Source organism: Octodon degus, unplaced genomic scaffold (assembly GCF_000260255.1).
Source record: "Octodon degus isolate 3935 unplaced genomic scaffold, OctDeg1.0 scaffold00284, whole genome shotgun sequence".
NCBI lineage: Eukaryota > Metazoa > Chordata > Mammalia > Rodentia > Octodontidae > Octodon > Octodon degus.
The window spans coordinates 2,004,230-2,016,542 of NW_004524860.1; the positions used below are offsets into that span (position 1 = coordinate 2,004,230).

At 35.9% G+C, this 12,313-nt stretch overlaps 1 protein-coding gene across 1 annotated transcript; it reads right to left on the reverse strand.

Moving 5' to 3' along the window:
* Positions 1-1,141: 1,141 nt before the first annotated feature.
* Positions 1,142-12,048, reverse strand: LOC101568821 (vomeronasal type-2 receptor 116-like). Its single transcript, XM_023707236.1, has 5 exons — positions 11,779-12,048; positions 10,548-11,354; positions 9,622-9,849; positions 8,718-8,841; positions 1,142-2,064 (listed from the first exon to the last, which is right to left on the reverse strand). Exons 1-5 carry the CDS (start codon positions 11,932-11,934, stop codon positions 1,142-1,144), a joined length of 2,238 nt encoding a protein of 745 aa, XP_023563004.1. The 5' UTR covers positions 11,935-12,048.
* Between the last annotated feature and the right edge of the window lie 265 nt (positions 12,049-12,313).

Consider the following 12,313-nt stretch of genomic DNA (forward strand, 5'->3'; position numbering starts at 1 on the left):
TCTCTCAGGCTTTCACAGAGAGCACATTGGCCAAGCAATGGCCATGACTCATCCACATGGCTGACACTGACAAAGGTTCTACAATCTGAGATACAGGATCTCAGGATAAATCCTGAGGGCATTTCACTGACCTTCTCAGAACCAAAAGCTACAACTCTTGCTGCATAAGTCCTGCTTTACCTTGGTCTTAACTATCCAGCAGAAAACTATAAAAATGAAATATAATAAATAAAGCCATGCTGTTATGTTGAGCTGTCGGGGACTCAGGTTAGCAATTTCTGACATTGCCAGTAAAGCTGAAGACCCAATACTATTATTGGCTACTGGACTCTTCTAGAATTTTTTGCTGATTTTAACACACTTATAATATTCAAATAACCGAACTTAACATAAAAATGGTATACAGATAAATGTCCATTTTGCATCTGTGTATTCAAAGTTGCATTATTCTGTTAGGATAGACATATAGTTACATTCTCTTAATGAATAGAATGATTTGTTCTAATGGTGTTTGTAAATAGGTTATCAAGCCCGCATCTTGTATGCAATTAAGCACTAAGAAGAATGTATGCAGTGTGTTAATTATTGAAACTGTCCTATAGATTTGATTTGAAACTGTCTCATTGCTATTTGTTTATCAATAATATTATGGTAAAAAAATAAAAATAAAAAATAAAAATAAAATTTTAAAGCATGGTACTGCTTAAAGTCAAAAGAAAAAGACATTCAAAACTATGGTGATATAGACATTACAATATTAAAATGTATAGAGTCAGTTGACCATTAAAGTAAAAGCCGTCTTGTCATTTAAAATATGATTATAGGGCCAGCCAAATAGATCAATGGATTAAAGCACAGCAATAAGGCACAGGGCCTGGGGGTTCATTCTCCAGCCCTGCCATGCCAGCCCCACTACACTGAGATGGCAATTGAGATTGGGCATGTTGGCACAAGCCTGTAATTCCAGCTCTTGGAAGGCTGTAAATAGGCAGATCACTATAAGTTCGATCAAGTAGTGAGACCCTAAACATCTTGTAGACCCTTCGCTAAAAAAATAAATAAATAAATAATAAAATAAAATAAAATCTGACTACAAAAAACTGCAGATATCTGTTGGCCCTCTATTTACTTCGGGAAAACCTTAAAAATGCTTCTTTCTCACAGAGTGTGTCTTTTCTCTGAATCCATGCACAGAATTTCTCTCTGGCTTTAATAAAATAATGTAGCACTTAGGAGCAAATATGCAGCCCAGGAGGCCAGCACTGGAGGCCAAGATGCAAAACACCTCCATGGCCACCATGACCTTCCCATTGGTACTGTGGTACACAGGGAGGAAAGTGACCCAGACACTGCAGAACACCACCATGCTGAATGTCAGGAACTTGGCTTCATTGAATGTGTCAGGCAGGTTTCTGGCCATGAAGGCAACAGTAAAGCTCACCAGGGCCAGGGAACCCAAGTATCCCAAGACACAGTAGAAGACAGTCAGTGAGCCCTTGTTGCACACAATGATGATGTGGCCATGTTCAGAGTGCATATCTGTGTCAATAAAAGGTGGGTTTGTTCTCATCCAGATTCCACAGAGAGTGAATTGAATCAGGGAGCAGATAGGAATGATGGAGTTGGGTGCCCCTGAAATCAACAAGTGCCTCATCCTTCTGCCTGGTGCAGTGACCTTAAAAGCCAGAACCACAGTAATGGTTTTGGCCAAGACAGTAGAAACAGCCACAGTAAACGCAACTCCAAATGTGGTCTGCCTGAGGATGCAGGACGCTGTGTTAGGACGGCCAATGAAGAGCAAGGAGCAGAGAAAGCAAAAGGTGAGGGAGATGAGCAGGATGTAACTGAGTGCCCGGTTATTGGCCTTGACAACAGGAGTGTCTCGTTGTTTCACGAAGAGCCCAAGAACTATGACTGTGAGAATAGTGAGACTCAGAGCTGTGCCAGTGAGTGTCATCCCCAAGGTGTCTCCATAAGCCAGAAACGTCACAGATTTTTGGAGGCAGTGGTTTTGCTGAGTGTTGGCATACTGATCAACTGGACACTTCACACATTCTTCCATATCTGGTAAAATTCAAACAATCATCAGTTCATGATTATTTCTTCCCTCTTGTTCCCTCATCACAGCAGAGACTCAATTCACTTGATAAACTAATTTTGTGTACCTCTATTTTCCATTTTAACTTTTCTTTATTTTTTCAGTGGTGGAGGTTGACAGAAGAGGATTTTTACTGGGTTACACACCTCACATTTTTGAATATTTCTTATTTTTCACTCAAAATATACAAACATTTTCTCTTTGGGGTCCTGCCCATTAGCTCAGTTCTTTAAGTTCCTGCTTCAGCAAAGCAGTCAGGCTCAGCATTCTGTGATTTGATCCTCAGATCATCAAGCCTTCCCAGACCTGCATTTAAGGCATCCTGACCCAGCCAAAAAAGTTCTTCTTTTTTTTCACTCAAGGTCCTCTTAAGTCTGCACCCACCCTTATGGATTCCAAGTTGAAATCCCCCTGCTTGTCATGCCCTGTGTACTCGAATGCACCAGCAATCCTGATTTCTCCTTACATTCTTTGTCACAAATAAAAATACATTGCATAGGTACTTAATCACAATATATTCTACTTGTTCTTTGTGGTGTTATGAACTGTGATATTATTTCTTCTAACTATCCTACCATTGTTATAAAAGTGTAAAAAAATAAAGTCATGTTGTTATGTTGAACTGTAGGGGACTCAGGTCAAAAACTTCTGACATTGCCAGTCAAGTGGAAGACCCTATACTATTGTGGACTACTGGAATATTTTGGAATATTTTGCTTAGTTCACACATTAGAATATTTAACTGATGGAACTAAACAAAAAAGGGGATATAAATGAATGTCTATTTTTTATCTGTGTATTCGAAATTGTTGGGATAGATATATAGCTGCATTCTCTTAATTCAAGGAATAGAGGGATTTGTTCTAATAGTGCTTGTAAGTAGGATATCATTTCTGCATCTTGTACAACAAACAACCACTGGGAAGGCAGTATGTAGTGTGTTAATTATTGGAACTGCCCTACCAATTTGATTTGAAACTGTCTCCTTGCTATTTATTTCTCAATAAAATTATGGAAAAAAAATTTTAAAAGTGTCTTTCTGTTTTCACAAGGCAACGAAAACCTAAGTAATCAGACTTCCATAAGTGATGCCTGAGATATTCTTCAATGGGCAGTTGCTTATTTAGAAGCCAAAGCAGTATACTTATTTCCAGGACAAGTTATCTGACCAATAGTGCTTAAAGGTATAGAAAATTTTTCCACCCAATAAAGAATATACTTCTCACCAAAAAACATATTACAATGTTTACTACATTTATATTGAATCAGTACATCAAATTGAAAAGTACTTACAATCTGCAATTAATGAGTCTTTCTGTTGAGGAATATGATTACTGAACCACTTTGTATTGTCTTATGTTCAAAAACTTTTTTTGAATCATTCAATTTATTTCAAAAATGTTTTTTAAAGAAAGTACCAATCAGAATTAACAGAGATAAAATTACAAATGATCGAGTTTCATTTCACAAAGTGATATGAATTTCAGAATATCTGTTGTAATACTTAGTGTTCTCTTAAAACCAGTGATTCATTTTACCATATATATGCATATAAAATTGGAAGAAAGAAATGTATAAGAAAATAAGAAGATAAAAAAATACAAACAATCGAAAAAAAGGAGATAAAGCAGATTAAAGCATTAACTGCTTCTTTCCACAGAACAGCAGAAATGCACAATACAGGTGTCCAAACTATCCTGATTACATATATAGATGAATCTCTTTCCCCCTCCCCCAGCTCTCCTTCCCTCAACTCAGTAACTCTTTACTTTTGAAAAAGTTCACTGCTTTACACAGTATATATTGCAGCCTTCATATTCCATTTTTCTCTTTCAGGTTCTCACATTAAGGAGACAATATGATGTTTGTACATGCAGGTCTGATTTACTTCACTTAAGAATATGGTCTCTAGTTGCATAAATTTACTGACCAAAGACTCAGATTTATCCATTTTATCACAGGATAATGCCCTACTCTGTAATCACTACCATGTCTTCTTTATCCCTTCTTCAGTTTATGGACATCTGTGTTGTTTCCAGAATTTAGCTATCACAAATTGCACTGCCACAAACATGGGTGCACATATATCACTGTGGTATGAGGTTTTCATTTCTTATGGGAAAATATTCAGGAGGGGAATAGCTGGCTTGAATGGGATCACCAATCCTAGCTTTTAAAAGAATTTACACATTAATTTTCACAGGGGTTGTACCCATCTGCATTCCAAGCAACAGCGCAAAAGGGTTTTTTTCAATCCACCGTCTATCCAGCATTTCTTGGCTGACTTATTGATGTTAGCCATTCTTCCTTTTTTTATATAATTTTATTGGAAAAACACAAAGCAATGAGACAGTTTCAAAACCGGTTAGTAGGATAGTTTCAATAATTACTACATTGCATATTGTTGTCTTAATGGTTATTCATTGCACAAGAGGCAGACATGACATACTGTCCACAAACATTATCAAAACAAATCTCTCTATTCATTGAATTAAGAGAATGCAGCTGTATATCTATCCTATTTTGAGTGTACAGATACAAAATGGTCATTCATTTGTATCCTCATTTTTTGGAAAGTTTTGTCAGAGAAGGACATTCCATTGTCATTTCCATATTTTAGGTGTGTGAATTCAGCAAAATATTCCAATATAGTCCAGTAGTCCATAATAGTAGTGGATTTTCTGTAGGACTGGCAGTGTCAGAAATTGTTGACTTGAGCCTTGTGCAGCTCACCATATTAATATGGCTTTACTTTTTATACTTTGTTTTTAAATTTTTCTGCTGGATGTTTACAACCAAGATAAAGGAAGACATATATAACAAGGAACATAACTTTTGTGTCTGATAGGGTCAGTGAAATCTCCTCAGGATTTATCCTGAAACCCTGTACCGCAGTTTGTAGATCATCTGTTAATGTCAGCCCAGTGGATGAGTCATGGCCATTGCTTGACCAATTTGCTCTCTGTGAAAGCCTGAGAGAATGTTTTCTCTCCATGTGAATCTCCTTAGGCACACTCTACATCATCGATCACTTTCCTCTGTGGCCCCATAATCTCTTTGATCAGAAAATTTGGGACACACCTGAATTATATGTTGTTACAGTACAGGATCTCTATGTCCTGAGTCTTCACTGATCTTGAAAGGCTAGGGCCATAATGTTGGCTGTGTTTGCAGCCCTTCTTTTCCTCTAATTTTTTGTCTCCAAACTTAGGTTGTTAACCCTCCCGAAGAGAAGCTTATTATTATTACCCTACAACATAGGTAGTTGAGCTTACCCTCACTATCTGTCTGAATATCAAACATCTTAAGCATAACATAGCCATTCTTTCTGAGCTGAGTGAAAAACTCGGTGTTGCTTTAATTAGCAATTCTCAAATGACCAACGAAGTTGAACATTTTTTCATACATTTTCTTGCCATTTTTATTTCTTCCACTGAGAAGTGTATATTCATCTCAGATGCCCACTTTTGGATTGGGTCTTTAAAAATGGTGGGCCTGATTGTTTTAATTCTTTATATGTTCTGGATACAAAACAAAGCCTTCGTCAGAGGGACAGTCAGCTATTTTTTCCAGTTTGTGGGATTTCTTTTTACACTGTTGGAGATTTTCTTTGAAGTGCATTAACTTTTCAAAAAGATGAGGTTCTTCTTGTTGATTCTTTGAAGTATTTCCCATGTAGCTTATTTTTTGTTCATGAAATCTTTAACTGCCCCTACATCTTTAAGATTTCTGTCTATATTTTCCCCAGAAAGATTCAGTATTTCTTTTTACATTTAAATCTTTAATCCATTTGACTGTAGCTTTGTGCATGTTAATATGCCTGGGTCTAGATTTAGCCTTTGGCCTGTGGAAAGCCTGTTTTTTCAGCACTATTTAATGAAGAGGCTATCTTTCTTCTAGTGAACATGTTTGGCCTCTTTATTAAAAATAAGATAGGTGAATGTGTTTGCAGCTCTCTGTGTATCCTCTAATCTGTTCCATTGATCTTGAGGTTTGTCTTTATGCCTGTACTGTGATGATTTTATTGCAGTAGGCTTATAGTATAATTTCAGGTCAGAGATTGTGATACCTCCTGCCTTTCCTTTGTTTCCCAGGATTGCTTTTGATATTGTAGACCTCTTCTGGTTCCAGACGAATTTGAGGAAATTTTCTCTAGCACTATGAGATATACTAATGGTATTTTAATCAGGATTGAAGTGAATCTGTAAAACAATTTTGGAAGTATGGCCATTTTCACAATGTTGGCTCTTCCTATCAAGAAGCAAAGGATATCTTTCCATCTTCTCAAGTCCTCTTCAATCACTTTTCTCAGAATACTATTATTTTCACTGTATAAAACTTTTATATTCTTTGTGAGATTGACTTCTAATATTTCACTTTTTTGGATGTCATTGTAAAAGTCATGGTTTCCCTAATTTCTCTCTCAGTGTATTCATTGTTTTTATAGAAAAAATCCTACTGATTTTTAGGTATTGGCTTTGTATCCTACTACATTGTTTAATTTTTTAATGTATCAGTTATTTAATCAGGCTCTTAGTAAGAAATTTAGTACACTAATTTATGAGGAAAACTCCACTTGTCAGAGCAAAAGCAGATTACAGGTTTCCCTAGAGCTGAAGAACAGCTTTGATTTTTGTTAAAATCTGTGAGTCTACTGCTTTCTGATCCACCTTGAACTGCTCTGGAATCTGAAATCTAGTATCTCTCTTTCTCAGTGTCAAAGATCTCATCTTCTTAGTGTCTGGGTTTCCACAGCTTATTCTTGAAGTAAGCATCAGTGAAGTGTTTTGGGATTTTCACTTTGCTTATGTCAATTTTTGTAGAGGTGGCAATGATAAATTTCTGGTGTGTTCTTCAGAAAGGAACACAATTAAGGCTCAGATGTGGAGTCACAAGTAACATGCCACCGGCCAATTGCTCCAGGAAGACCACTCTCACCTCAGTGCTGGGTGAAGATGATCAAGATGGTGTGGCAGTGACGCTAGCTCGTAGTTCCCTCACATACTGACTAAAGGATTTCTTGCTGTGGCTCAAGAGCTTTCAGGTTACATCTCCAGTAGGGCAGCATCTAGGCATTTTTCAAAGCTTAATCACCAGAATACCTCCCTTCTTCTCCCCACTAACCAGTTTTATGATCATAGCAAGAATTTTCTCATTTTTCTTCTCAACCTTTGATTTAACAACTGTGTACTTTCTCTTATACAAAGCCTTTCTGGAACACATAGCATAGTGGGAGTATATATGAATTCCTCTAACCAGGATAGGATTTTGGCTGCAGTGGGGCTGCCCCTTCTTGGACTTTTTTGCCTTCACATTACCCTTTTTACAAGTAAAATTGACAGAAGCCTTCGTGACTTCAGGTTTCTTCTCTTTAGTGTATGACTTCTCAGTTTTTCATCCTCCATATTGCAAGATGGGAAAAAGACTTTGCTGTATTTGGTGATTAAGTCTATAAGATGCTTGGTGGAATTTTTGAGATCCTCTATGTACGGTATCATGTAATCTTCAAATAATGATAATTTCTTTTCTTCTTTTCCAATCTTCATTCTATACCACTTCTAATTCCAAAAATTTGTTCCACTTCTCAACTTCCTGATAAAATATTAATCATACCAAATCTGTAACATGTTTTTAACAACCTCTCAGAAATTATAAATATCATCATTTTTAAATGTCTTATTTCCTTTGCATATTATCATTATAGGTGCACAGCAGAGACCATAATTCATCACACAGTATGTTTCACATACTCAGCTAAGGATTCATAGATACTAGAGATAAAATCCTAGTAGTTGAGGCTATACCATACTATAAATATGTTGTATATTTAATGAAATGGAGTTTTGTTTTATACCCTCTGAGATACTCCTTTGTGTAAAACAAAAATACACTTGAAAATGAGGACATGGAATACTTTTCTCTACAGTGTATGAGAGAATCAGTGTAAAGTGTTGGTTTTCAATAATATTTTATGTTAAACTTTATGATGGAGATGAAACTTAGAAACCATTGAATAGTGGCAATGGGTTTTATTTTGTCTGAAAAAACAAAGCACTAATGGGTCTAGAAATATTAATCAGTGTGGCCATGTGTAAAGGCACATAGCTGTAAACCTAGATAATCAGTCAGCTCACAAGGACAATCACAAATTTGTGTAGCGTCTGAGTAACTTATGTGTTTCTGTTTCAAAATGTCAAAATAGATATGACTGATCATGAAGCTCAGTGGTAGAGAACATCTTAATCCAATCTCAAGCACTTTACAAAAATAGAAAGAAAAGGCGAATGAAAGTGAGTAGTTTAGGGGCTGGAGAGATGGCTCAGTGGTCTAAAGCACCTACTTAGAACAAGCTTGGCAAGGCATCAGGGACGCGGTTCAATCCCCCAGCACCACATGCCAGCCAGCCCCGCCCCCTGGTGGGCTGAGCTGGCCACACACACACACACCACTCTCTCTCTCTCTCTCTCTCTCTCTCTCTCTCTCTCTCTCTAATAAATAAAAAAAAAGAAAAAAATAGTGAGTAGTTTAAAGGATAAATGGCAGCGTTTCAATGGTTTATAGTACTTAGTAAGACAAATTAAAGGAAGAAACAGTATTTGTCCATAAGACACACTCTTACCAGTATCATTGGCAACCTCATTTTCTGAACAAGGGGTACAATCGAAACAACAAGCAGGCTTTCCCTCCTGAGGGGTCTTCCTAAATCCAGAATTACAACTCTCACTGCATACAGAGTGGGGAGTCTAGAAGAAAAACCATATTTTGGAATATATTAAAATATTCTTTAACAATAAGTAAAATGAATTAAGCTTGGGTAAACACATAAGGTATATTATTTAAAATATAAATGTCCTATCTCTTTTTAAATAATTTTATTGAGAAACAAATAGCAATGAGACAGTTTCAAAACTGATTAGTAGGACAGTTTCAATAATTAATATAGGGGTCGGGGAGATGGCTCAGTGGAATAAGTGCTTCCCTGGCAAGCTCAAGGGCCTGAGTTCAATCCCCGGTTCTGTCAAAAAGAAAAAAAAAACAAAAAGAAAAGAAAAAAGAAAGCCTCACTAAAAAAAATTAAATTAAATTAAGTAATAAATAATATATTGCATATTCTTGTCTGAATGGTTATTCATTTTACAAGATGCAGACATGATATCCTGTCAACAAACACTACTGGAGCAAATCTTTCTATTCATTAAATCAAGAGAAAGTAGCTGTATATCTATCCTAGCTACTTTCAATATACAGATACAAAATGGTTGTTCATTTGCATCCACTTTTTATTTAGTTTTGTCAGAGAAGGGTTAAATGTCCTATCTCAATAAAAATAAGAATAATGTAAATATTTATAAAAATAGATTAATTGTACATGTTCTTTTTCTGCTCATCGCAAAATTGGCAAAAAAAAGGAATTATTTTCAGATTGAAAATTGAGTTGTACAAATTCCATGTGTCTGTTTCATGGCCTTTACCTTCAACAATATGTTGATTATGACAATGTGTAATATAATTAGGTTGAATACCTGTGTAGCTGCCATGGCCCATTCTATCATATCCTCAGATAAAGACAATTGTTGGACAAGTGGAGCATTTGAGGAAAATATTCCTAATTTAACCTTAAGTCTAAGGCCTTCTGGAAAGTTCCAAAAGTTGAAAATATCATATTCCGCACCCAGTTTCCACCTCTCATCCAAATTCACTTGGTCTCCGGCAGGATTATTAAATTGAATTTCTTTCAGAAATGGATGCAGCTGAAATAAAAAGAGTATATGGTGAACCATGGTTCATGTTTGAGAAAAAGTACATAAATAAAGAATGAATTCATAAAAGCTAAATTTAAAACTTAATATAGCAACTTTACCCTGGTATTTAGTAAACTACCCTAAATAACATCCTACTGAGGAATAATATGTAAATATATAACTTTAACACATCAAATTAAGGAAAAAATATTCAATCCAAGCCCACTTAAACAAATACAGTATATGTTTACTAGACAAAATGACACTAAAATGAGAGCTTCCAACATCCATTTTGTTTTGTGATATTTAATAACATCTACTGATGAATAGGGTTATCTATATTGAAAGACATTGCAGAATACAAATATTCATATACTGTATCCATTATACAGCTTCATTTTATTCCCATTCATAAAAGGTGAATTTTTGTTTGACATAGAATAAATTTTTGAAATGTACAAATTTTAAATGAAGCAATAGATGGGCAAGACTTTTAAATCTATAACAACAAAGCAAAGGACTTCTCTAATATTTCTGCCTTGCCAGTGATGGCTTCATAGTTGTTTCTATCAAGATCAACATTTACTTTCTTAGCAACATGCTACTATGAGGTTGATTTTAGTTTATGAATAGTTAAAGTTTCATGGATGAAGGCTATGTGGTACAATATAAGAAATGAACATCGATGAATGTCTATGTGTCATTACCTGCCAGGGAGAAAACACCACTGACTCTCTATTTTTCACTGAGAACTTTTCTCCTTGTTGAAAAATCATCTCATGCAGAGCATGGGCCACCGCATACACAGCATTGTACATATTGTAACTCGAATCGTTTATGGTCATGTCAAAACGATTCAAAGGCAACCATGGCAAAGAGGCATTAGGTGGACAGTCCTCCAGTGTGCAATCAGAATCAGAGAATGAACAATGGAAATTATGGAACCAGTAAGAAGTGAGGTAAGTGTCCTCTGGGTACTTGAAAGGGTTAACTTCCTGGACAAAATTTCTGAAACCTGAAATCTCCTCATGATGATTTGAAAATATCAGAGTTCCGTGGAATGAGTCAAGTATAAAATTTTTGCCAGCCATGTCAGCGTGCCATTGGGAATTTGTGATCCAGACCCTCCATGTGGCTATATATGGCTCTATAGCATAGTTCACATCATTCAGACTATCAATATCATAGTAAATTACAACCACATTGACCAGTGATGCTTCCCCACTTAGGATAATAGACTCATGTGTACTTGGCATATATGATGAAAGAGGAGATGGGAGCATTTTCACAAATGCTACACAGACTCTGTTTCTGTCCATCTCTGCATGGACATCTGAGAGAAATTGATGACCTTTATGACCTTCTGTGATGACAAGTCCTACCCAAGTCCAGCTGAAATGAAGCATCAAGGAAACCATGCCAAAGGCCAGAGATGTGTCCTTTTGGGAAACCTGGTAGAGAGAAGGAAACTGGCCATTGTCTTTCAGCATAGAATCATAAGAACCAAAGGAAACCTAAAAGACATAAAATTGGAAGCAATATGAAGAAGAAAGTTCACACATCCCACCATATTATACTTGAAATTTGCTAGGTAATAGCTTAAAATGATTGCAAGGAATACTTAATTCTATAATTTTAATCATCTTCCTAAGACCTTATTCATAAGATAGGTGATGATACTCAGACTTTGAGAAATCTTTGCTTTTTGCCTCTTGCATGAAGAAAAAGTAACTGTGAGCAACTCATTAAGTGAATAAGTGCTTATACTTTGAGGTTATATTTTCCCATAATTTTATTGATAAACAAATAGCAATGAGACAGTTTCAAATCAGAGGTTATACTCCTTAAAACACAAATAACACAGTCTTCTCTCACCCTGATAGTCTCGTGATAATGACACCAACAAAAATATTTTCATTTTTCAACATTCTGCCTCACCTGTGGGAATTTGTAGAGTTCCAGCAAGGCTCCAATTTGAGCAGATATTGACCATGATGATTCAGTTAACACTGCTACAGACTTGCTTTTTTCCCAGCATGTGTAATTGGGAATCCCATCCTGTCTTATGAGCAAAATAAGGGAACTCTCCAACATTCTCCAATGATTGTGAAGGAAATTATGGAACTCGTATCCCAAAGTTATGTTGGGTAAAAGATGAGGGTTTCTGTTAATCTCTTCAATGGCAAAAATGAAAGCTAGGAAATTCTGGTAGCTGTTGGACTTAAGCCTGCACAGAAAACAAGAGTTTTTCATGGAAAAACCTGAATCTGATTATTTTCCAGTCTAACGCAATACCACTTATAAACTGAGTGTTTGTATTCCTTCTCTATGTTCATGTAAAAGGAAACTTAGTGTGAATGGACTAAGATTGTTATAGGTTTTAAAATATAATTACACATAATGAGAACTTGAATGTGGATTTCTTATGAAGGAGGTCATTATCTTTACAACTGTCCAAAGAGTGTTGCTTTAT

Bases quoted from the DNA above. Each gene is read 5' to 3' on its own strand.
- LOC101568821 (XM_023707236.1), bottom strand. From the start codon at position 11,934: ATGTTGGAGAGTTCCCTTATTTTGCTCATAAGACAGGATGGGATTCCC. The intron at 11,355-11,778 runs GTGAGGCAGAAT...TATGTCTTTTAG, and splicing joins AACTCTACAAATTCCCACAG to GTTTCCTTTGGTTCTTATGA. The intron at 8,842-9,621 runs GTATTCAACCTA...TTTTTCTTCTAG, and splicing joins GGGCCATGGCAGCTACACAG to ACTCCCCACTCTGTATGCAG.